Consider the following 27,284-nt stretch of genomic DNA (forward strand, 5'->3'; position numbering starts at 1 on the left):
TTACATTCAGCGCCTGGAAAGTCACACATCATTCACATATTCAGGTGAATCTTGGTACACATAAGATCACAAAGTAATCACAAATAGAAAGGTATCTTGATGAGCTGTAGACTGTTGGGTGGATTTTCACATAGGAAGGATTAAGGCAGCTGCTTTGTGTGTGGCTGTAAAGTGAGGAGGTGCGGCTCTTGGTGTCAGTGACAGAAAGGCAGTTTGCTGCGGTGTTTCAATAGGTAGTGAGGGCTGGAGATTCTGAGTAAGGAAATCCATGCATATCAAACCGGCATTTTTAAAAAGTATTCAAATACTTCCATGGTTCTCAAAAGAATTGCAGAGGTAATAATCAACTTTCATGTGGAATTTGAATGGTCAGGGATGATGAACTGTAATTTACTGCAGTGGGTTTACTATGAATTTACTATGAGTTAAAATCAAATCATTTTACATTAAAACCTGCTTCAGATCCAAACGTGTAGACCATTAGTTCACTCTGTGGCTATTTAAGATCAGCATTCTCTTTCTAATCTGCCTTCCTATAATAACTAGTCAGTTAAATTACTCAATTCATCAGACTTTCATAACTGCACATTAAATCAATTCCAATCAATATCACAAAAAATGCAGGATCCTGTTTCAGCCACCAGAATGCGCTACTTTACTACACTGCACAGCATTTTCAAAACATGCCAAATAAACCAAATGGCACATAACAGGAACTGCATCAATTTGAAACAAAATATTACCCCTGCAGTTCTCTTGATAACCACTGGATTACTTGAATGTTTTTTTTGAAAATGCAAGTTTGACATGCATGGATTTGCTTACTCTGAACTTCTGATCTCAGACGTGTTACCTTCACCAATTTCAGAACCACAAATCCCCACAGTGTTTGTGTTAGATTGGAAGAAAAATAAGTTAGTCCTGACATGTCTTAACAGCTTAATCAAGAAGAGCATTGGAAGAAGGCTGGGATTGAATGAGAAAACTAATAAAAAGAGTTACTGAATTATTTATACAAACTCTTTTTTACTTTTAACTCCTGGTCCATTCTGTCGGCAACAGTTTGAAGGGAAGAATGAGAACATGCATACAATATGCTCTGTACTATGTGCCATATTGCAGTCTGAATTATTAATGTAAGATCCGCAAAGGATTCTCCTTCGGAGGCTACTGGTTGCTAGTCTTCCTTTGGCTTATCCTATGCTTTCTGGATATTCTGGGTTTTCAAAACTGTCTATACAAATGCAGAAGGTCAAGCAAATTGCGAATACATCAGTGACTACTTTATGAACCCACTGAGATTTCGAACAAGAACTCAACAACAACAACTTGCATTTATATAGGGCTCCTCTCACCAAACAGTATCTTGGAGCGCTTAACTATGGTGGAGCCCGATGCTGAGCCAGGGGGAAGGTGATCATAGGCACCGTAGAAGAAGAAGGTCTTCAAGTGCGACCTGAAAATGGGGAGAGAGGGGGCAAGGTGAAGGGATTGAGGGAGAGAGATCTATGTGAGTGCAGTCCCACTAAGGTGGATGAGAGGAGAGGCTGTGGAGGAGGATGGTGTAGTCAACAGGAAAGCAGAAGAGAGGTCCAGGAAAATGAGGGGGCAGAGGGAGCCCTGGTCACAGATAGACAGGACATCATTGGTTATTCTGACGAGCGCTGTCTCTGTGCTGTGGGCTGGGTGGAAACTGGACTGGAGGGACATTGTGCACAGCGGTGCCCCACAAACAGCTTTGAAATGAATGACCAACTTTATTTGTTGGTCAGGACACCAGGAGAAACTCTTCTCTTTTCAAATTATGACATGTTATCTTTAATGTCCACATGAACCTCAATTTAATGTCTCATCCAAAGGACAGCACCTCCAACATTGCAACCCCCCCCCCACCCAGCACTGCATTGGAGTTTCATCCAGGATGTTTATGTGAAAATAAAATGTATATTGAAAATCTTATGTGTATATTTTCACTTTTGGTTAAAGCAGAGGGAGTGAAGTCCTTGGAAAATTAAGTGAAGCAGATGGCTTGAATCCTTTCTGTCCAACTCAAACTAAAAAAATGAAAGTATTCTCTCTGACATACTATATATTAAGGGCTGGGTACTCAATGGTGTTGCTACTAGGCATGAGTTCACAGCACAAAACTTCCTTACCATAAAGGATGAAACATAGACCCAACAAAAGATGTAAAGAAGAAATTAGAAAATTAAATAGCTAATCATTAAAAGATTGGGAAAGGTTGGAAAGGATGTTAAAGGATATAAAAGTGAAACAAATAGTTTCTCCCAAAAGAAGTGCTGGTAAAAAGCATGAACTACTTGGTCAGAGAGAGAAATAAGTGGGGAGATGTGCACATCAAGGTGGAAAATGGTCAGTGACCATTGTAAAAGTAACACAATGCTGAAGGATCTTAAAAGTCAATGTTTGGCCTTGAGTTGAGTAAATTGCATGACACAGTGTTACAAGATGCTATACAAATGCTAATTGCTGTTGAGGCTCATGAGAAAAATATAGCTATTGAGGGTTGTACTGGACTTGGTTTGAGCACTGTAAAAGTGCAGTGTTAGAAAGCTCGGATTGTGAATTAAACGAGAAGTTGAAGTGGAACCTCATAGAGAAGGGATCACGTTGATGGGACAGAATGGAGAACTTTGTAAAATGGCCTCCCATCCCCGGTAGCAGACACTTGGGATGAGGCAAAGCCTTTGATAAACTCTCACCAAATTGGAAGAGGTGGCCTTGAATATCTGTCTCACGGAGGAATGTTTAGAACTATGAGGAATGATGTGGGAAAAAAATAATCGGACAAGTGTTGCATCTGCTGCTGTTTCCTGGAAAAAGTGCCTTTGAAGAAGATCCAGGTGGGGATGATAGAAGAGGAAATGAGTGAATCACATTAAGACTCGTCTCTACCAAAAGGAAGGACAGGAGAGGGATAGATGTACCTGTTTTGGGGATCATGTTGTAGTTGACAGAAACGGCAGATGATGGATCTGGTTGGGGCAGAGGGATGGATTGTAAAATGATAGGGACTATCATTATTGTGACAAGCAGCCCTAAAAATAAATGGAATGTAAAATGGAGTGCAGATAATACCGGTAAAAGATGACTGAAACTGCATAATATATCATTATATTATCAAAGCTTATATTATCAAAGCTATATAATAATATAATATAATATGGTTATAAGCTAGGCCAATAGAAAAGTGCAGCCAAACTTTTTCCACTGAATGCTCTACAGATGTCCTCATTGGCTACAAAACACATTCCTCTGCTACAAACCTGTTTGCTCGTTGCTGGTACTGTAGGCGGAGCAGCTCTGATCGTATTTTTTAAAAATGCTCCACTATTTAAATTAACATTTTTAGTGTTTTGAACATAACTACATTTTCGGGAAGTGTATGCCTGAAGCTTTGATCTGGTTGTTTCACAAAATGCGTCTCTCAATAGCGCAATCAACCTATTTGCCACAAAGTTTGTCAAATACCCCACAATTTTTGGCAAATATTTCTGCATTTTACCATTGTAAAGTAATATGGCTCTGCAGATATGTTGATACTGTAATTCATGTTGCAATCATTTTATTTTCATGTTGGTGGCATACTGCAATCATGCCCAAGTATTGACTTTTTGTTTCTCGTTACAAAAAANTATTTCTCTCGCTTTTGGTTTAAGGACAGTCAACATAGGAGAAATTGATTTTTTAAAAAAAATAAAAACGTACCTTCAAAACGGATGTTTTTCTCTTAATTTGACTAAAATGTTCATTGTTCTTGCACCAAAATATTTTAACCTAAAAAGAAATTATGATTGTGTTTAGATGGTTAAGCTAGTTTTGCTGATTAAAATTACAGTCAGATACGCATGCAGTATTCAATCGGCCAGGACAGCTATCACACATAAAACTGATTTACATAAGAGGACAGGCTATGAATGAAGCAAAATCGGGATATCTCCGCATTTCCATCTATCGTTACACTGCAGTACAGCAATACACTGGACTGTCAGAATTATATGTCGAATTTAATCTCTCTAGATTTAGCAAAAGCCTGCTGAAGTCACAGTGAAGATAGGATTATATTGGACATAAAACAGTAGATGGGTTTCACTGGTATACTCCCTATTGCACCAAGCTGGGTGAGGACAATATGTGACTGAAACAATTTAGGATGAAATAACCCTCGATACAACCCGATATATTTCTCCCATCATTTCGCAATACTGATTATTTTGATTTTTGTTTTTCCGAGTATTGCTGCTTCAATAAACAACAGTGATGCAGCCAACGGGAAGCTTTTTTTTTCAAAAAACGGTTTGTATTTTGGAACAAAAAAATACAACTCCAAAATAAGTCCCCACAACATCGGAATTGCCATATTAACCCCCAGTAGTGTGTACGGGTGTAAAGAGAGCTTCTTAGTTCACAACGATAACGATGCAATTCATTCAGAATTTAAAAAATACGATTTTTAAAGCAATTTAATGTTTAAAAACGCCTGCGGTTGACCACAGCTATGAGTTTTAAATCTGTTCGTTAGAAAGAACATGCACGTTTGGTTTTAGGAAGAGAGTGGTGCCCTTTTAAATGCAATTTTATGTACAGCTCGATCTGTTGCCAAGAGGATTCCCCTGTTTACAAATCCCTGTCCAGTGATCTCGGATGCTAAATGTAAGTGCCATGTATGGGCTGAGAGTGAAGTACCAGTGCAGGTGCAACAGCAGATGGCTGCCTTGAGTTTCCACCCCGGGTTTGCACAAGAGAAGCTGAGAGCTGTTTTGGCATTTAAAGCTGGAGACGGGGTTTGTGTGTCCGGGGGGTGGGTGTGGGGGTGGGGGGTGTATTGGTAAGAAGAGGTGGAGGAGGAGGAAAGAGGGAGAAAGTTGTCCCTAGGAAGCTGTCTTTTTAATGAAATGCTACATATGCGGTGTCAAAACGTTTGATTCTAACCTCGGACACCCCTCGTCTCTGAGCGGCTGCAGCCCCAGTCATCGTCAGTGGGAAGTGTGTGGGAGAGAAACGCCGAAGTGAATCCTTCCTGACCTCGTGTGTTCTGTTGGGTTAACTTGAGATCACTCCGACAGAGTGGCTGCAGGAGACGGGCATTTAGCCAAGTGCACACAGAGCACAGGGAGAGGGGGAGGGGGGGATAGCCGAGGGAGATTCCTGAATCACGTAGCATTGCAAGCCTCTGAAGGCAATTACTGATGGACTCCGTTTCCTTTACATCGGGGTCTCCCTCCTCTTTCTCTCGCTTTGCATTGATTGCCTTCAGCCCCACTGGGCTGTCCCGGGCTGCAAATTGCTGCCAAGACATGGAAACTTATCCAGAGTCCCGGGGACGGTCAGGGCTGGGCCGCCGATCGGGTGACAGCTGCAGTGGGAGCTGAGCCGCTGTCCACGGTCCTGAATGTCTGCCACGCCGGGAAGTCTGTCTGTCTGTCTGTCTGTGTGTGTGTCTATCCCCCCCGGAGACCCGGCAGCTTTAATCACTCACATGTGAAGGCAGATGTGCGATGGCATTTAGCACAGACAGTATTTAGCTCCTCCCGGTGTTAAAAATGTATAGGCATAATGGCGAGAGTGATGAGCATCCTCTTCATGTGAAAGACACGTGGGGGAGTGTGTGTGTGTGGGGGGGGCAGAGGGTGTACTCGGTGACTGGGGCACCTTTGAGTGATCAGACCACTGAAGCATGTCACCATGTAGCCAGTGCCTCCCCGTCAGCAGGTCTGCAGTGTGGGCTTTTCCGGGCTTTGGGGAGCGGATTGAGTGACAGATCGGAGTTGTGAGGGGGGGGGGAGGGAGGGAGGGAGACGGCGGCGGGTGCACGTCGCGGTGCGGGGAGAGGGAGGGGAGAGGAAGGGAGATCCTGAGTGAGTGCCGGGGGAGGGTGGAGTCCAGCGGGAGTGGCTGCCATGTCTGGGAGAGGCAGCGCACGGCTGTGGCCGCCTGTGTGTGCCCGGGTCCTGGCAAACCCACTGCCGGACACAGCGAGCATGAGAGCGCCTCCCGACCCACTGGCCATCCCCCATCCCGTTGGACACGGAAGACCATGACAGTCTGTGGAAGAGCCGGAAAAAACTTTGGATCTGACGCGAGACAGCGGACCCCTCCCCCCGACCCCATCCCCATCCCCAGAGAGTCTGAGAAACTTTATCTACTTGTGCGCAGCTGTCACTCGGATCAGACGTCAGTCACCTCCAGAGAAAAGAGCACAAAAAGGATTTTTTTTTTTTGGTGATGATTCGTGAAACCTGATGCTGCACGTCCAGGTTTTTTTTTGAACAGCATCACCGGCTCCGGTTAAAGGGATCCGTTCCGACTGCTACAATGTGAACCGAACGACGAACCACAGAGGGAGTCATTTCAGCATTTTTCTACCCCGTCCGCCACAGACAGACACGAGCAGCGGAGGGTTCGGGTTTGCATCTCCTCCACATTCAGATAAACAACGCACAGGGAACCACGGCCGTCAGATAACCCACCGCGGGTCAACGGTCCCAGAGGTGGGCTTCAGTCAGACCCCCACCCACCCCCCACCACCCACACACACCCCACACACCCCACACACCCAGCGATCCGGACTAGAGATGGCTCTGATGGAGAGCGGTCGGGATGGCTTTGGACCGGGGGTCAGGATGGCGAACGTGTGGTGCTCAGCAGTGAGGGAGTCCGACTGCCTCTCACCCTCACGCCGGCGGGAGAACATTTAACCAGAGACGTTGCGATCAAGAAAATACAAACTCATCATGAAGGACTTGAAGCGTTGAAAGCCACCATTGATTTTGGGTGGGGAGGGAGGGGGGGAGGGGGGAGGGGAGGAGGAGGGGGAGAAAGGTGCGCTGGATCGAGTCCATCCTCTGCCCTCTGCCTTCTTTCTACTCACCATCCAGTGTTGAGCAGTGGCGATGGCAGCGGCTATTGCCAGTTCTCTGATCCGCCAGAAAAGACAGGCTCGAGAGCATCACTTAGATCGACCCGTCGCCACCAAACGTATCAACAGTCCCCACAAGAAGAAGGGGGGGGCCTGCAATGGAAACCTGGTGGACATCTTTTCCAAAGTCAGGATCTTTGGGATGAAAAAGAGGAGGTTAAGGAGACCAGGTTGGATTTTGTTTCGTGTGTGTGTGTGTGTGTTGTTTTTTTGGGGGGGGCTTTAAGCAAAGTGAAACCCGATGACAATTTAAGGAACGGCAATGCTTTTCGTGTTGCAGCCCCCGGAGTGCGAGGGATCCGGTGGGGGGTTTTACTGGGGGTTGAATGTAACGGACGGGGCAGTGTGTTTGGTGTTTTATTGGTGCGGTGCAAAGTGTTTTTGAAGGATGCCGGAGAATCATCAAGTGGGGCAGTGAGAGGAGGTGATGCATATATGTTCTGATGATGTCCATCACACACACACATTGGAGAGAGAGAGAGAGAGAGAGAGGGTGGGGGGGGGGGTCGGGGGGAGAAAAACCGTGTGAAATATCCGCAGTTTGCTTTTTTTTTACTAAAAGGTGCACATTTCTCCCATGTTCAGAGAGTTCGGGGGAGGTGTGGACCCGACTCTGGGAATCATCAGGTGGAACATGGGGTTTTAGGGAATATTTATATTCGGTGTTGGCGCTTAATTCCGACTAAATCGTCGCACTCCATACCCAGTCTCTGCCTTCTAAGGGTTTCGTGGCTGTTGAAGTATCGTGACACCAACTAAAGCAATGCCAGACAACTTTTTTTTTCGCATGTCCAGTGAATATATTTTCAGTGGTGTACAGCCCCTCGCTTTTGTCTGATTCCACTTGATCCCTGATCACCCCCCCCCCCCACACCCCCCCCACACACACACACCCCACACACACACCCCCCACACACACACACCCACACACACCCCCCCACACACACCCCCACACACACACCCACACCCACACACCACACACACACACCCCCCCACACCCCCCCCCACACACCCCCCCCCCACACACCCCCACCCACTCACACACCCCCCCCACACACACCCCCCCCCCCACACACACACCCCCCCACCCACACACACACCCCACCTCCCCACACACACACACACCCCACCCACACCCCCACACACACAGGGCCCAGCGATGCTCTGACCATCTATGTTAAAACGTTAGATATTGTTTTTGCCAAACATTTTCGTGCTGTTTATTATCTAGCCTAACTTCGATCTACCACACTAACAAGCCACTGCCACAATCTGTGTGTATTGTATGACATGTGATTGAGGAATAATACTAAAGGGCATCAAGGAAAGCTGGAAAATGGGATTAGAGTAGATGGCTCAAGTGGGAGACTGTGCACCAGTGGATAAGACAAATGGCCTTCTATTTTGTGCTATACAATTCTGTTTCTAAGTTGAACATGGTTTGAATACCGTCAGGACTTGGAAGGTGTTGCTCAGGTAATTGGACCTTTCCTTAGAATTGGTATTGCTCTTAGTGGTCAGCAAAAGGGTAAGACATTTAACAAATTATGCACTAAAAATGAGCATTAAATCCCATACGATGAACAGTGCTACAATTTTCCTTTACGCAACTAAAGGTCGCTATCAGTCAGAGCAAGATCTGAAAAGGCCCCGTAATAACAACGTCCTTTAAAATAATAATATTCAACTAAGAACAAAAACATCTTATTGAGTAAGTGCGCGCGAAAGTTGCTTCAGTGATGGTTTCACCGTAATATGAGAAAATCCAAGGGGAATGCAGGCTCCACAACAATAATATATTAGATGTCGCCTGTGCTGTATCTACGATACTGCTGTACCCATAGTCAGGGTTTATCTTTGGTAGTTTCATTTTAGACCTGGCATTTATTATTCACTGCATAATCGCATTCCATTGGTCACTTTTATTACATCATCATCATCCATCTACAAAACCAAGCTACATGTTGAAGGAGAATTACTTTTATTTCCAATAACCTTTGCTGCAACCATATTGGGAGGTAGTGAACATTGTAGGTGAAATCATCATAGTGAGACTTTGCACCTTCGACTATTTAGCATGATAGCTAGTTTTAAGGCATTGACATTTATTTTAAAGAATCTTCTTATATATGTACCTCAATTCCAATAAGTTAAACTGAAACAAATGGAAGTACGAATGCGCTCCACCCAATGTAACCGATGCTAAGTTGTTACGTAGCTGTCAATTCGAGAGACTTTGAGAGGATTGAAAATGTGACATTGTACAGCACCTTAAATTTATAAATGTTACAAATGAGTGGCTGTTTAATTCAATATTTCTCCATCATTTAATATAGCCGGGCTGTGTATGTAAAACTTATAGGGGTATAAGTTGAGATTACCTGAGTGAAAATGAACAGGTAGAGTTTTAGTAAATTCAGCTACTAACAATAATACTAATCCTTGTAGTTGATATATCATCTTTTACGTTAGGAGGATGTCTCAAGCCACTTCAGAGGATTTAATGTAAAGTACAGACACTGTAGATGAATGAGGCAGTCAATTTTGTGCATAGCAATGTCTCACAAACATGAAATGAATGACCATCAAGTGATGTAGATGAAATGTTGTGTAGTACAGCAGAAAAAAGATTCATTTGCATTAGATTTTTATATCTTTTTACATTAAATGTAATATTATTGGATACATTATTTTCAAAATCCAGTTATTTACTTAATTGAGTTATTAAAACTATAAAAATTCAGTCTTTCATTATCTCTTGCACCGATTTAAATCTAGTTGTGGTTATTACCCACCTCATCTTAGAGAAATGTGTAAGCCTGTGAGAGGTTTAAATGTGTTTTGTGCTATAAACAATGTCTTGATCTCAGTCAGCTTCCAATAAATGAGTATCACTGCTTGAATGTCAGTGACAATCCTTGAGACTGATCTCAGTTTCAAATGGTTTCAGTGCTAATACTTTTAACACAAAATTGTACTGGTAATCTATCTTTGCAATATTTCATATTTGTGATGATAAATAGAATGTAACTGATTGCTAATAGCATCAGAGGTCGTGCACAGAAGTAAATAGATTAAATGCAGCTCAGTGGAAGTGCCGTTGATTAAGAAAAAAAATGTTGATTTATCTCAGTAAATGTAAACATTAGATGCTTTTTTTAAAAAAACATGAAGAGCAAGATGGTTGTCAGATGATAAATAATAATAATCATTGCATTTGGCATAGTGCCTTTCACATCAGGAGGACTTCATGGGATTTACTATGAAGTTGAGTGACTGTGTATTTCTGAGCAAAAGCAGCAGCTAATTTATACACAGCAACGTCCCACAAATAGCCATGAAGTGGTTGACCAATTTTATTTGGGGGACAGTTGGGCAGGAAACCACAAGAAACTCTCTTCACTTTTCGAATAGTGCCAAGGGATCTTTGATATCCAACTGAACAGGCACACTGGTGGACCTCAGTTAAATGTCTCATTCCAAGGACCACACCTCCAACAATGAAACGCACCCCAGCACTGCATTGGAGTGTCATCTTAGACTCTGTGAGTTAAGTCCTGATGTGGGGCTTGAACCCACAACCTTCTGACTCAGAGGGGTGAGTGCCACCAGTGACCCAGGCTGACATACCATGATAATAGATAATGTCTCTATTCTTAGGAACCAAAGGACATTTGCTGTAATTTCCCAATATGTGATTAGTGTCTTCTGTCACTATTAATCCAGCAAAACTATCAGATCTTAAAAAGGAATTACAGAACTTGAGTGAAAATTCTTCATTTTACATATAAAATATTTGGGTGAAAGAAATTAAGTAGTATCAGTGAGGTACAGGAAACCATAAAACAGTGACAACATTTTCAGAATAAATGAAGTATATGCAACCTTGACTTTCCAACCCTCTAAAAAATACAAATATAGAAATGTTATTGGAATTTAATGGGTATGAATACACTGAAATGTCTAACTACATACAATAGATTCCAGTGAACATTAAGAGTCGACATAAAATAATTTCATTCTTTTTAATCTGTTGCCTGTAATGTTTTAGAGATTTGTACAATGTAAATCTACCCATTGCATTGAATCGCTGAGGTATCCCTGTAAAATTTCAACACTTAAGTACAGCATGACCAGAATTCAACAATCTTGAATACTTCTCTTCAGAACAATCTGTGGATTAATTGCAGAAATAATGTAATGTTTTAATGTCCTTACAACATGGTTTGAACTCTACATAGATTATATACAGCATTGATAGCCCATTTGACCTTGTTCATTGTAGGGAAATCCATTTTATGCCACCGTGTTGTTGGACGAAGGATTTATTTCCAACAGTAAACCATTATTTTCCAGATTGGTGCTTATTATGAACATAGGTTCAAATTTAAACGTTAACTTATCTTCATTTTATATGAATATAATATATATATATTTTTGTCTCAATCATTAGTTGGAAATAAAGAATAGACAACAACATTTCATATTATCTGCTTCCACGTTTTGATCCATTACCTTTTTGCCTGAACTGTGTAATGCCGAGAACATTTTAAAATGAAGGTTATTTTAAAAGAATCACATAGCTGGCATAGACACTAGAGCAATCTCAGAAGTTCAAATTATTCTCATGCTTTCCTCTTGCGGTTTATGATGCCGTGGAAATCCTTGACAGATGTGCTGGTTTATAAATTGCTGCTCACCATCTATTATCCAGCATGTCACTAAAAAGACTAGAAAAGCAATGCTACTTCTCTTTAACAAATATTGCCCTGCTTCTTGGTATCATTTCTGTTTGAATCGCACGTTTTAATACCATTTTTGTTTAAATTGTGGCAACCTTGTTTGGCACGATATTCCATAGCATAGTGGTTAGCACGCGCGACTTACTAGTGGGAGGACATGGGTTTGATTCCCAGGTAAAGCAAAACCTTAAACAAGTTTGCTTACTTCACATGCCTTCTTCTGTTTACCTTCTAATAGAAGCCCAGTTGTTAGTCTGTTGGCGGATCGCTTTCCAGGGGAAATAATCCCTTAAAAAAAATGCAGTTACTCAATCACGATTGTTTGTGTGACACTGCAGTATGCATTTGGCTGCTGTGTTATGCCCATAAAATGCTAAGTAAATCCACTTCACAATATATTCTGTGAAGTGTTTTGAGACTTCTCAACAACGAGATAAGACTCCATATCAAATGCAAGGATTATTATTTTCTAAACTGGTTTAAAGTGGAAATGGAAAATTGTTGAAAGAAGGTTGAAATTGTTTGTATGTGTTATATAGAATATCATGGTCTAGAGAGTCCTCCAAAAGTATATTGTATCACAAAGTTGAAGAGATATTGATAAATTGCTAGATCCTTGCTAGTTAATTGTGGTAAGCAACTGAGCTTAGTTTTAGTGGGAAATTCTGTAGAGCATTATGCAGGATTCAACGAATCATTGAAGAACTAAAGACCATAGGCACTTTAAGGAATAGATATGCATTTTCCAAACAGAATGTTATGTCTTACAAATCTACCGGAATTGCTTGAGATTGAACTTGGTGGGAGAGGGCTATCCAGCATATATCATTTATTTTGATTTTCAGAATGCATTTGGGAAAGTTCCACATGTGAATCTTTCATTTCGTGTTTCTATTTTACATTTGCCAGTGAATTGCTATGATTTTGGCAGTGAATTACCAAACATCCAGTATAAATATGTGCTCAAACTGTGCAAATGGCTTTGGAGCCTGTTTTTGACACCACCTGCAATTTGTATCCTCTCAGTATAAATAGGTGTGAATCACATGGTCACCTCCTTAATATTGTTTAAAAAAAAACAAATTGGGAATTTTCATATCCTGCCAAAACTCGTGTTTTCTTTTCTATCTTTTGACTGAAAGTGATATAGAGCAATATGGTGGTGTAAACATGACTTCCCATTTCACAGTGCTATACCGCCAGGTGTAAAGTGGCTTTGCTCTGTAGCCGTATAAGGACAGACTTGCTACGCAGTTCAGTATTTGGACGAAGATTGTGGCTCTCTATTTTCCACACAGTGATTACATCCGAGCTGTCAGAGAGAGGCACTGAGCAGAGATTTTCTCACCCCAGGGCGTGAGGGAACATCAGAAGGTTTTATGCAACTCCTGCCATTTAGTTGAGCGTGGCTTTGACAGAGACGTGCAAGCAAGTTGCCTGCTCACCCTCTTGAACACAGAAAATACTCAAGGGAGAGCTTCAAGAACATAATTGGGTTCTCTATATAGTTACTTTGTGAATGTTTTCTTCTCTTTTTCTCATTTTGCATGAAATCAAAAACCTAAAATTACCTTTTAGAATAGGAGGATGCTGTCTTTCCTTCTTGCTGTGATGTGATGACTTTAATATCTATCATCAATATTGCCATCATTAATCCATCAGAATTAATGGATTAACAAGGAATGCCAGAATTGGTGATATTCGTGTGAGAGAATCCAGGCCTATTTCTTGTGGACAGTTTTCACTAGTAATCCGTAACTATCCTCTAATCTTCCCCTCCCTTCATTGAAATAATATAATTGCAGCTATATTTGGAGCGCAAAGCATTGCCTTTAAAAAAATAGTTCTGTTCGTGCTACCAAAACTGTAGCACTATTCACACAGTTTGTAGAATTTAATATCTATTTACTTATAGCATAACAAAATACCTCCTTGTTTGGGAAGCCTTAGAAAAGGTGGAAAATCATAAATTTCTTGGTTTAATTTGCCTCCGGTATCCATTAAGAACTATAATTTTGTAATTGGTCCTTCAAAAACGATTTCAGAAACTGCTATTTAGCCAGTCCTAAGGTTGGGTGGAAAGCTTTAAAATAAAATGGCCATTCTGTTTAAACTGTTCAAACTCTGATTTTCTCTTGTTGCTATTCGTACATACATTTTTCTGCTTTCAGAAAAAAATGTCCAATTGAATTTCACATATATGAACATGTTACATTTCATAATAATAATGAATCCTTGCATTTGATATAATAATAATCCTTACAATTGATATAGTGCCTTATCATATCTTCAAGACATCTCAAAGCACTTCACAGATTATACTGTAAAGTGAATTGACTGTATATTTATGGGCGAACCTAGGTCCTCTCACTTGCGAGATGAGTGTAGTAACCACTACACTGCAGGGCTCCATGTGAAACCAAAGCTGCTATTTCATACATGTGATAACAAATAAGGAAATTTCGCACTTGCTGAAATTTTTTCACGGAAGCGTTTTTCTCTGAATTTGTTTTGAGACCGGCTTTCTTGCTTTTCTACTGAAGAAACTTCCTCATGCTGGGTTCCAGTTCTATAAGCACTGGCTTCCCTCTGGTGCCCATGTGGCCATAAATGCACTAGACAGGCTATTCAACTGAGTGAAAGCAACCGAGGCCTGATCCTGTCCTCAGCTGACATGCAGCTGATGCATTTTTCATTAGAGGGCATTATTTAGTGGGTATCCAGATTGATATTTTTCCCTCCCTAGTCCAAGGGCACAATCCCTGCTACTGCATTCATCCTGTTTTAAGAACTATTTCAAGATGAACAATAGAATATGAAGAATACACTGAACCCGAGTACACTTCAATGCACTGCAATTCTTCTTTTACTTGTAAGAAGGATCTTGATAACACACACTCACATTTGAAAGTCTCATAAATCATGACCCTTCATATTTATATGTTTGTATTTGTTTCAGGATCTTCAAAGAATGTGGAACTAGAGTAGTTTGCCTTTTGTTTTGGGGTGCTGTGTTTAAGAAAAAAGGCACCTTCTGGCATTTATTAAACTTCAAAAGGTGTAACCTCTTGAAGTATTAATTCTATTAAGATCAGGTTTATCCGCATTATTAAGTTGTACATGTCCTTAATATTTTAAGGTGCTGTGAAATGGTATGAAGAGTTTGTATACTCCCAGGAAACAGTGAATGGAGTTCTGTAGCTTAGTGGTTAGAGCACTCGCCTCACAAGCGGACCTGGGTTTGATTCCCAGGCAGGATGAAATGTTGGGCAAGTTTCCTTACTCCACACCCCTCTGGTTACCTAGCAGTAAGTAGGAATCTGGGGGTTAGTCAATTGGTGGATTGCTCTTCCAGGGGTAATGATCCTTGGCCCCCTTCTTTTCCTCATCTACATACTCCCTCTTTGCGATGTCATCCGCAGACACAGCTTAAATTTCCACATGTATGCAGATGACACACAAATCTTCTTTGCCTCCTCCAGCATCGACTCCAGGTCCGCCGATGTTTTATCAGCTTGTCTGGCAGACATCAGAGCTTGAATGTGTGTAAACTTCCTGCAGCTGAATGTGGACAAGATGGAAGGCATACTCTTTGGCTTCCATCAAGGTCTTCACTCTTGCGGATCTAAACACCTCAACTTCCCTGGGCTCTCCCTCAGACTCACCGAACCAGTGCACAATCTTAGCATCTGGTTAGACCCCCAGCTGTCCTTCCTCCCCCATATCCGGTCGCTGATTAGGACTGCCTTCCTCCACCTCCGACGCATTGCCCGCCTCCGACCGTCCCTTACCCCAAATGCAGCCAAAACCCTTGTCCATGTGTTCGTCACCTCCCGCCTGGATTACTGAAACACACTCCTCGCCGGTCTCCCCAGGCCCACTATTCAAATAATTCAGCTCATTCAGAACTCTGCCACCCACATACTGACCCAGACCAAACTTTGTACCCACATCTCACCAGTTCTGGCCAGGCTCCACTGGCTCCCCATCACCGAATGGATCGACTTCAAGATCTTCACACTTGTGTTCAAATCCATTCACTCCCTGGTGCCTCCCTACCTCTCCGACCTCCTCACACCCCAATCAACCACTCGGCATTTCCTCTTGACTGGCACCTACTTGTCCCTTGCACCCTCTGCCCCACCATTGGATGTTGCGCTTTCAACCACTACACCCTGATACTGCAACACTCTCCCTCAACCCTTCGCCTTGCCCCCTCTCTCCCCTTTATCAAGTCCGACCTGAAAATCTTCCTTTTCGACCGTGCTTACCGTCACCTCCCTGCCCCCCCACCCTGGCTCAGAGTCAGGCTCCGCCACTATTAGGCACTCTGAGACGCTACTCTGTGTGGAGGGCGCTATATAAATGCAAGTTATTGTAATCCCTTAAAAAATAATAATGATAATTTGGTCACTCAATCCACGACTGTTTGTGGGACACTGATGAGCACAATTGGCTGCCGTGTTTCGCTCACAAAAATATACAGTCAATTCACTTTACAGTATATTTTGTGAAGTGCTTTGAGACGTCTCTAAGACATGAAAAAGCACTATATCAAGTGCAAGGATTATTATTATTATTTATGAAAGAACATGACATCACTGGTCTGATATCCCGGTGATGATCCTGATGGGAAATTATCTTATTGCAAAACACTTCTATCAAACAATTGTCTGATAAACAACAACAAATTAATTTGTATAGTGTCTTTCACGTCAGGAAGATATCTGAAGGCGCTGGACAGTCAGGGATTTGCACCCCGAGCAAGGGAAACAAACTCCTGTTTACATCATCCTACTTGTAATCCACACTCTATCAACACCACAAGAAGAGCTAAAAGCCACCAATTATTTGTAAATTGTCAGTTCAGTGGGCTGAATGACCTCTTCTGTGTTGATTCGTTACCATGTTTGTTGGTAGACCAGTTGATCATTTCCAAGTAACAATCACTGTTTTCAGTTGTGTGCTGTTGCTCTGGAATGGGCTGCCATCATTCATTCAAAAGTATCATAGAATCATAGAATTGTACAGCACAAAAAGAGGCCATTCGGCCCATCGAGTTTGTGCCCGCTCTTTGAATAGAGCAATTAATGTCAATCCCACTCCCCAGCCCTTTCCCTATAACCCTGCAAACCCGTCCTCCTCAAATACCCGTCCACCGCATTTTTAAAGGTTGTTATCGAATCGGCCTCGACCACTCTTTCAGGCAATGCGTTCCAGATTCGAACAACTCGCTGCGTGAAAAAAATTCTTCTCACCTCCCCTCTGCGTCTTTTAGTAAGCTTTTTATTGGGAATCAAAAATTATATAAAAATAGTAATCTTATGAATATAAATACAGTAATACAGTATGACAATGTTCAGCTGTTTATTAAGAAATGGCTTATCTTTGAATATGAAGTTGTACCTGGCACTAAAGATAAAGGAGTTATGAAGGAGTGCTATAGAAATGCTTCATCAAGTATAGGTACCTAGTAGTGGAGTGCCATTTCAAACTAATATAATATGTAGTGAAATTTGAAAACGTTATTCAGTGCTGTTTGTTTTCTTGGCAGAGGAGTTCATCTCACGTATTATTAACAGCACGTATGAAGACAAGTAGCTTACTCATCTCTGGTAGAAATCAGCCACTTGCTGTACTCCAAGCAAATTCTGTTGTAGCTACCCGGAGTGAATGAGACCTGTAATCTTGCATACAGATTAAACTGCTGAATGCACATAATCATTGCATAGCTTGCCTCGTGCATGTTTTTGATATAGAACTTTTTATTATTGATACAAATAAATATGGTGAAACCACCTATCAAAGTTAATTTGGCAGAAAATTCCAGCATTCAGAAAACTCAGCAACAAACTTATAAAGATTTTGCAATAAGAAATATTTCATAATTATTACATTGAATCTTTTATGAAATATGATAAATTTTTATCCTGTTGTTGTGAACTTCACCAGCAATGGTATGTTTTAAAAATCAAGATTAATATCTTTACTTTTTTAAATTAATTTCTTTCTGAGTGCTTTTGTTTAAATGGTACTGCTAGATGGCGGATTAAATTAACCCAACAGTGCGAAGAAAATAAATAGGTTCAGTTATAAATACGGGGTGCTTCAGTGACTGCATCATTTGAACTATGCATGTTAATTCAGATCCCTCTCACTGGTGCATTCAATAATCCCTCCCGCCCCTTCTTCCTTAGTCCTGCATGATATAATCAGTGCTTATTGTTTAAAGAAAATTAGCTTCATAAAAATTCTGTAGAGATAGTGAAAAGAAACTAAATCATGTCAAAGTTGATTATAATTTGGATCTTTATGATTTTTTTCATCAAGAAAAGCGATTGGGAAATCTATAACAAATAAAGGTGGAGTCTGTAGCTCAGGGTTAGAGCACTCACTTTGCAAGTGAGAGTCCTGGGTTCAATTCCCAGCAGAGTGAAACCTTGGGCAAGTTTCCTTACTCCACACTCCTGATAATAATTCCTCAAGAAAAAAAAACAATAATAAATTGGTCATTTCAATCCACGACTGTTTGTGGGACACTGCTGTGCGCAATTGACTGCCGCATTTCGCCCACAAATATACAGTCAATTCACATTACAGTCTATTCTGTGAAGCGCTTTGAGACGACTAGAAGATGTGAAAAGCACTATATCATATGCAAGGATTATTATTATTGTTATTATTCATCTGTTTGGCAATACACGCAAAAATATATTAGCCAGATTATTTCTCTGATGAAAATGAGCTACAATTTCCAGACAGAACAGGTTTGCCAAGTGTTCTTATGAACATGATACTCCTTTAAAAATGATACTAAGAAGAAAGGCCTTTAATTTCAATAGTTAAACTCCAGCATCAAATTTTTGATTTTGAGCCAAACATAACAAATCAAGAAGCACTAATACACACTTTATACTGCCCTGTTTGTACCAAATTAATGAGAAAAATACATTCTAAATTGAAGTTGAGGCATGTGCTTGCAGGCTGGTATTTGCCTGCTGAAACCACATTGAGCAGATGGTTCAGCCAGGAAAGCAATTTGCACCTTTGCAATACAAATGCTTAGAAATGGTCCCAAAATTACACACAAATGCAAGAACATTTAAATTACAGTCTCTATGGTTTAATAATATTAAATATTAATTCATCACAAGTTAGTGGAAAACACTTATGTGCAGTTAGTTGTGCAGATTTCTGCCCGGTTACCAGCCATTCAGGTTTTGAAGCATAAAATATAAAGCAGGGTTCCCACTCCTAATCACTTTACGAGGATTTTGACTCACTTCCAGCAGAATAAATGGGCCTAGATTGAATGGAAGTGGGGTGTATAGGTTACATAAAGGATTAAAGGATTGTCTGGCAGTCATAAAAAATGGATTCTATGGTCTGTTGCAGAGATGGCTAATGCTGCTCACATGTTCAGTCTTGATTTAAAAAATAGTTTTAAGAATTTTAAGGAATTTCCATATTCGTGCACAATTTTAAATTTGAAAACAATAGTTTTAAGATTAACCCTATGAGCAGTAAAGGAAAACAATTTGTGACACCACTTCCTTGGTGCCTCTATTTTAAAAAAATATTGCTATGTCTAATGTCCTTTCTTAAATTATTTGATTTTGAAATAAGTTTAGCCATTACAGTTAGCTTTCAATCAGATGCCTGTTGGGCTGATGTCCAGTTCAGGCAGCTCAGCAATCCACCTGATGTTCATTGAAATTTTTTGTAGTAATGACAGTGGAATGTGCATTATCTGAGATACGAACAGGAAATCCAACAGATGGACCATATATTTGTGAAGGACGAATAGAAAAGAGATATTTAGTCAATGAAATGCGTAGAAATTAGGCAATTTAGCCCACAGAGTCTAATTACTCTTCACTTTTCATCTTCCCTCCTCTCTCCTCTCCTCCCCCCACCCCCAAACAAGGTTCTATTTACTGTAATCCCATTCCTGATCGTTTCCAATAACCTTTATTATCTTAATTCTTCATGTATTTATCCAATCTCTTGTATATTATAGCTGACCCAGCATCAGGTATTTTGTGTAAAATCATTCTTTTATTCTCTTTTTTATGCTTCTAGTATTTCCAGTGGAAATAATATTTCTTATATTTCATAAACATCATCAAAACGTATTGCTAAATTTTATAGATGAGACATTAAATCTAATAGTGAGGAGGTGGTGTTGAACCTGTACAAAACACCAGTGAGGCTGCAGCTGGAGTATATGTGTGGCGTTCTCTCGATTAGAGTGAGAGCGGCAAACAATATCAGTCATTGATGTATTTATGTATTGGAGGAAGAGATGAGGTATTAGATCTGAATAAGATTGGAACAAGAAATTGTTTCCCATATCGTATGAAAAACTAGCCATAACTGGGACCTGTATTAAATTACCATGGCAACAATTTCAATCTATAACAAGTGTGTCTTATTAAATAAAAAGTTACTGAGTGTGTAGACAAGAGGAGGATAGTGGTCAACGGAAATTAGTTTGGGGACTAAAGCGAGTGCTTAGAAATGAATTTCGTGAAGGAACAAAGCACAGAGGAAATTGTAATTTGTGCTAAAGAGTCCTGTGGTGTCCTGTAACTCAGTAGTTAGAGCACTCGCCTCGCAAGCGAGACACCTGGGTTCGATTCCCGGCAGGGAAAAACCTTGGGCAAGTTTCCTTACTCCGCACGCCTGATAATAATCCCTCAAGAAAACTTTTTTATCTTTTGGGCACTCAATCAACAACTGTTTATGGGACACTGCTGTACGCAATTGGCTGCTGCGTTTCACCCACAAAATGTACAGTAATTCACTTTACAGTATATTCTATGAAGCGCTTTGAGACGTCTAGAAGACATGAAAAGCGCTATATCGAATGCAAGGATTATTATTATTATAAAGAGGGGCCTATAGAAGTAAGGGTTTCTGAAATTGTCAAAACAGTGAAGGGCATCAGAGCAACCACAGATATAAAGTGCAAAATTGTAGGTGAGCAGGAGTCAACTGAGATGATGGGTTTGTCAGAGCAGACTCCTTTGTAAATTTCAGGGAGAAGGTTGACTTGAGAAATGAAAGGAAGAATGATAACATTGGGAATTATGAGGGGAAATTTTGCAAATGAGGGGAAATTTTGAGCCTGGAAGAAGATAATTTGGTGTTTAATTGTGAAGTTGTGAAAAAAAGGGAATGTAAGAGAAAGGGTAAGACAAATGGTGTTTACCTCCGGTTGTATAACGGTTCTTGCGTCTTGCGCCAATGACAAAAATGTTGATGGGTTTGGTATCAGTAGGGTCCAAGTGATGGGATTCACAAGAAAAATTAGTAAATAACAAATCTCAGACGTGTCACAATCAACCCTGTCTTGGAAACCAATCTCAATTTTGTTGTGCATGAAGTTGACATCCAAGCAGAGTTTCAAATCTCTGTTTGAGATATGATCATGATCTAATTTTTAGTAAGCCCTTTGTAAGTGTCACAATTTAGATCCCAGTGTTTGTTAGTTTTGGACTGAATGAAATAGGTGTCTAGAGATTCAGAGGGGATAAGAACATAAACTGTTAAGAGTCAAATAAAAGCTGACCAGATGGGATGGTGGTAACCCAGCAAACAAATATCTTGATAGGAGTAATGTTGAAGGGGAAATGAGTTCAAAAGGGAAGAGGAATCAGGAGATTGGCTTCCATATAGAATTTTTTGTTATTCTTGACTGACTGAAAATAAGGACGAAAACGAAAATGGCAGATATGAATAAGACTAGGGTCAAAGATATGTTTAATGTAAACTGAGAGTGTTCTACAGATACATATGACATTGCACAACAGAGAGGTTTGATTTCGTCAAACAGACAGAATAGTGGTCAGAGGACCATTGAATATCACAGAAATATTGGTGTTCAAATGACCATAAGATATAGGAGCAGGAGTAGGCCATTCGGCCCCTCGAGCCTGCCCCGCCATTCAATAAGCTCATGGCTGATCTTCTAACCTAATTCCATTTACCTGCCCTTTCCCCATATCCCTTAATCCCTCTATCCTTTAGAAATCTATCAACCTCAGTCTTGAATATATTCAAGGACTGAGCACCACAGCCTTCCGGGATAGAGAATTCCACAAATTCACTACCCTCTGAGTGAAGAAATGTTTCTTCAACTCAGTTCGAAAAGGCTTGATCTTAATCTTAATCTTGAGACTATGACCCCTAGTTTTAGATTCTCCAACCAGGGGAAACAGTCTCACAGCATCTACCCCTGTAAAGACCCTTAAGAATCTTATAACTTTCTATAAGATCACTGCAAATTCTTCTATAATTCTAGAAAATATAGGACTAGTTTACTCAATCTATCCTCATAGGTCAACCCCTCATCCCAGAAACCAACCTAGTGAATCTACGTTGCACCCACTCTTAGTCCTTAGTTGTGGAGTCCTGTAGCTCAGTGGTTAGAGCACTCGCTTTGCAAGCGAGAGACCTGAGTTCAATTCCAGGCAGAGCGAAACCTTGGGCAAGTTTCCTTACTCCACACGCCTAATAATAATCCCTCCAAAACCAAAACCAATAATAAATTGGTCATTTTCAATCTACGACTGTTTGTGGGACATTGCTGTGCGCAATTGGCTGCCGCGTTTGCCCACAAATATGTAGTCAACTCACTTTACAGTGTGTTCTGTGAAGAGCTTTGGGACGTCCTCCCGACGTGAAAAGCGCTATATCAAATGCAAGGATTATTATTATTATTATTAGGCGAGTATGTCCTTTCTTAAATAAAGAGAACAAAACCACATAATATTCTAGGTGCAGTCTCACCAAGGCCTTATACAACTGCAGCAAGACTTCCCTACTCTTGTACTCTAACCCTTTTACAACGAATGCCAACATGGCATTAGCCTTCCTAGTTGCTTGCTGTACCTGCATACTAACTTTTAGTGACTAGTGTACAAGGACACCCAAATCGTTCTGAACACTAATACTACCTAGTCTCTCCCCCTCTAGAAAATAATCCGCTTTTCTATTTTTACTACCTAGGTGAATAACGTCACACTTCCCCACGTTATATTCCATCTGCCACCTTCTTGCCCACTCACCTACCCGGTCTATTTCCCTTTGCATTCTTCTTGTGTCATCCTCACAGCTTACTCTCCCACCTAGCTTTGTATTGTCCACAAATTTAGATATGTTAAGTTCTATTTCCTCATCTAAATCATTGATATAGACTGTAAATAATTGAGGCCCAAGCACTGATCCTTGTGGCACTCCACTAGTCACATCCTTCAAATCTGAGAAAGACCCTTTTATCCCTACTCTCTGTTTTCTTCCTGTTAGCTACTCTCCAATCCATGCTAATATATTACCTTTAATTCCATTTTATGCAACAGTCTTTTATGTGGCACCTTGTTTGAATGCCTTCTGGAAATCCAAATACACCACATCTACTGGTTCCTCCCTATCTAACCTGCTAGTTACATCTTCAAAAAACTTTATAAAAGATTTGTTAAACATGATTTCCCTTTCGTTAAGCCATGTTGACTCTGCCTAATCATGTTATGATTTTCTAAGTACCCCACGACCACGTCCCTAATTAAGGATTCTAGAATTTTCCCTACCACCGATGTCAGACTTCCATTTACCCGCCAAATGGATGGCAGTGAACCACTTGCTGCTTATCCTCTTTCTCTTGATAGTGTGACAAATGCAATGTTATTTTATTTGTGTGGTAGTAACTGAATGGGTCAGATTATTTGTGTTAAATTACTTAATGTAAAAAGAAATTCAGCAACTGCTTATTTGTAAAGAAAGGATTGCATTTCACAGGTTAAATACTGTCAAGATTGTATTTTGAAGGCAAGTGTGACAACCATTTGTCCCACAAACAGCCATGAGGTGAACAACCAATTTTTCTGGTGGATTGATGGCCGGGGCACCAGATGCATTTCTTTTTGAATATCATAGAATCATACAGCACAAAAGGAGGCCATTCGGCCCATCATGTCTGTGCCGGCTCTTTGAAAAGAGCTATCAAAATCAATCCCACTCCCCCGCTCTCTCCCCATAGCCCTTCAAACCTATCCTCCCCAAATAATTATCTACTTCTCTTTTAAAAGTTGTTATTGAATCGGCTTCCACCATCCTTTCAGGTAATGCATTCCAGATCCCAACAGCTCGTTGTGTGAAAGTTTCTCCTCACCTCCCCTCTGTTTCTTTTAACAACTAATTTGAATTAGTGGCCTCGGGTTACCTACCCACCCGCCAGTGGAAATAGTTTCCCTTGTTCACCCTATCGAATCCCCTCATAATTTCAAAATTTCTATTAACCTATCTGCTCCAAGGAGAATAATCCTAGCTTCTCTATCCTCTCTTGATAACTGAAGTCCCTAATTCCTGGTATCATCCTGGTAAATCTCCTTTGCACCCTCATGCCTTGATATCCTTACTAAAGTGTGGTGCCCAGAACTGAACACAGTACCTGACTTTTGTATCCAATGCCCCTATTTATAAAGCCTAGTATCCCATAAGCTTTTTTTAACAGCTTTATCTAGCTGTCCTGCCACCTTCAAAGATTTACTTATATGAACCCCCAGGTCTCTCTGTTCCTTCAACCCCTCTAAGATTGTACCATCAGCTTATATTGCCTCTCCTCATTCTTCCTCCCAAAATGCACCACTTCACATTTATCCACCTTAAACTTCATCTGCCATGTGTCTGCCCATTTTACCAGTCTGTCTATGTCCTCTTGAGCCAACTTGCTATGAAATTAGAAATCTATGTCCAGGATAGGATTGTGTCTGATATTGACTTCACTGCATATCAGGTAGTTGAAAGCCTTTCAGACTTCACATATTTAGACAGGCATACAATTGAGGGTCTAATGAGTAAGAACAAGTGCCGTACTGTATTGAAGTACAGGCAAACATGTTACTGGCAGATGAAGTATCCTTGAGGGAATTTTCCTTCTGTTGGTCTATGTGGCCTTTGGCCTTAGTGAAAATTGGCCTCAGTGAAAATTGGCCTCAGGGAAAATAAGCCCACCTGATATATGCGCATGAGTCAATTTACATTTTACCATTGACCAGCCTCTATGCTGGCCAAGGTTCTGAAACATTTAGCAAACATTTAGTTTACAGTGCACTAAACGGCCTCCTACTGAGCGATTAGCAAAGTCAGGCTACAGTGTAGAAGATGGGGAAAGACCACTGCAGTACCATCAAGCCTGTAAATATAAGCAAATAACTTAGTCTACACATCTCTGTGTCTCATACCCTCAATCATTTCCTTCCCAAATCGCTCTCTAATTCCAATGCCCTCCTGCTTGGAATTCAAAATCCTTGTCCTCATTTCAAAGCCTTCCATGGCCTTATTACTCCCTACCTCTTTGACCTGCTACCATCATACCAACCTGTCTGTTTGCTCCACGCAGCGAACCCTGGCCTGCTCCATGTCCCCCGCCCTCCATGCCCCACCATCGGCGTTACAGCCTTCAGACTTTCTACTCCCACCCTTTGGAACTCCATCCCACAGTCCCTTTGCCTCACCCCCTCCCTTGTCTCCTTCAAGGCCATCTCAAGACCTTTCTTTTCGACTGTGGCTTCAATCACCCTACTAACCCTACCCTCCCAGCCCTCCACCCCTCCTGATCCCAACTCCCAGCTGGGATGCAAATCCTTGACTGTCCATCGCTTTGGGACTTCGTTCTGACGTGAAAGGAGTTATACAAATGTTATTTTTTGTAATTTTTGAATGTGCTGCCACAATCTGCCTTCAACCCCTCTCTGAGTTAAGTATATTCATTATTCTTTGTTTCAGACTTAATTCCTTTTTGCTTTACAGTTAGTGCATACATAAACCAAATAAGCTTGAACGACAAGAAAATAATGGAGACTTGGATCTGCTTCAATGAGGCTGAAAGTTCTGTTGCTTTTCTTTAAAATTGTGATTTATGTTTATTTTGAATTACTTCTGTAAATAATCTATAATGCTAACTGTTAAAGTTTTTATGCATAAGTGGAAAAGCTGTATAGTCAGAATTCCTGCAGGATTCGCGGAACATGAACTCAAAACTTATTTTATCATTTGAAAGAGATTTATTTGGTCAGCAGGATATCTGACACATGCAGAAACTCATCACCATGTTTAACAGTATCAAACCAGTTTGAGAGTTCCATGCATGCCACCTACTGAGGAGTTTGACCAACTAAAACCATGTAGCTTACCATTGAAAGCACAATCTTGCAAGCCTCCCACTGCTTGTCCAACTAGGACAACAACAATAACAAGATTCCATTTATAAAGCGCCTTTCACGTCAGGAGGACGTCCCAAGGCGCTGCATAGCCTTGCAAGGCACTGGACCACCCTACCCATTAGAGCTTTGGCTTACAAGGTTACATTTAAATGTAGAAGAATTTTCTCAAATATAGTCTAGTAGTTGAATACGTGGTTGTAGTTGTGGCTCATGATTGCTTGGATGGTGAGTTCCTGATCACAATGGAGTTGTCAGAGAGAAGCATTGATTAGAACCTGTCCTCTTGATTAAATGCATTGAAGGAACGTCAAAGGATTTCATACACCCCATTAATCCATCAGTCCACTGCCAGGGTAATGCATGCCAAGATTGGTGACTCTTCCATAAATACAGTCTTGAACAAAGAGTTCTCTGTGACCCAAGACTTCCTCCACAGCCCCCGCCCACCGTCCCTCACACTCCCCTCCCCACCACCACTGTATCCTTGGATAATAATAATGGCAGCTATTCAGATACCATAGCCTAGAACAAATGTGTTATATACTCTGCCACAGCTCTAGACTTTATAGCTTCTCAGACCATGTTTAAATACCCCCAAGTAGTCAGTTTCAGAGGGAGTGGAAAAATCCAAATAACAATTTGAAAACTGCTGTCTGACATTAGTGCTAAAAGACTGAGATAGGCAGAGATGTGTAGCAGTTCCTTTCAATGCACAAAATGCCCATTCCACTAGAACTCCAATTTCCATTCCTATTGCAAATCAACGGTTAATTTGTCCTCAGGGAAAATTGCCCTTCCTCTTCTTATTTGAGAAAGGATTGAAATCAGATCTCCCCCAAGCTCTTAATACTTTTAATTTGTTTTACTAACATGCCATGCAGTTCAACCTGCACGAGGGAAGACACTGTTACTAGCTATACATTCAAGGTCAGAACGTTAGTGTGACAAAACCAGACATTTTGAAGTATTTTCTTTGCCCAATACCCTGGTTACTCTCCACACTATTATTTTCCATGAGGACCTGTCAACGCATTTTATGACAGTTACAGTCCTTTTAAAATTGAAAGAAGGCTTTGATTAGAACTTGCATGAGATTTTTTTTAATGCTATGAAATGCAAGAGAGTAGGAATTTATTATAAAAATATTTGTGACTTGAGATATACATCTTGTGTTATATTCATTACAAGCATTCCAAATGTCCACAGTTTTGAGTATTCACTGTTCAGACAATCATCCAAGGTAAATAATTTTTCTAACCTGATATTTATTTCATGTTCCTTGTTTTGGACTGAATCTCAAAGCACTTGGATGGGGGTTTGCATATGTATTGGTGAATGGACTTTGCCTTTATGAGCACTCCATTCTCCCTGTTATAT

General features: G+C 40.9%; 1 protein-coding gene across 2 annotated transcripts in view; it reads left to right on the plus strand.

Annotated features, from left to right (window-relative positions):
• Positions 1-27,284, plus strand: part of fgf14 (fibroblast growth factor 14) — a 342,659-nt gene that overhangs the window by 209,861 nt on the left and 105,514 nt on the right. The window contains exon 1 of one of the 2 annotated variants that reach the window (XM_007887031.2): positions 6,812-7,110. The exons of the other annotated variant lie outside the window; for it this stretch is intronic. Coding sequence (XP_007885222.1) covers positions 6,915-7,110 — 196 coding nt within the window. The 5' untranslated portion in view covers positions 6,812-6,914. Of the gene's footprint in view, positions 1-6,811; positions 7,111-27,284 lie in introns of those variants that run through there. 2 annotated transcript variants of the gene reach the window in all.

Source organism: Callorhinchus milii, unplaced genomic scaffold, assembly GCF_018977255.1.
Source record: "Callorhinchus milii isolate IMCB2004 unplaced genomic scaffold, IMCB_Cmil_1.0 Scaffold4, whole genome shotgun sequence".
Lineage (NCBI taxonomy): Eukaryota > Metazoa > Chordata > Chondrichthyes > Chimaeriformes > Callorhinchidae > Callorhinchus > Callorhinchus milii.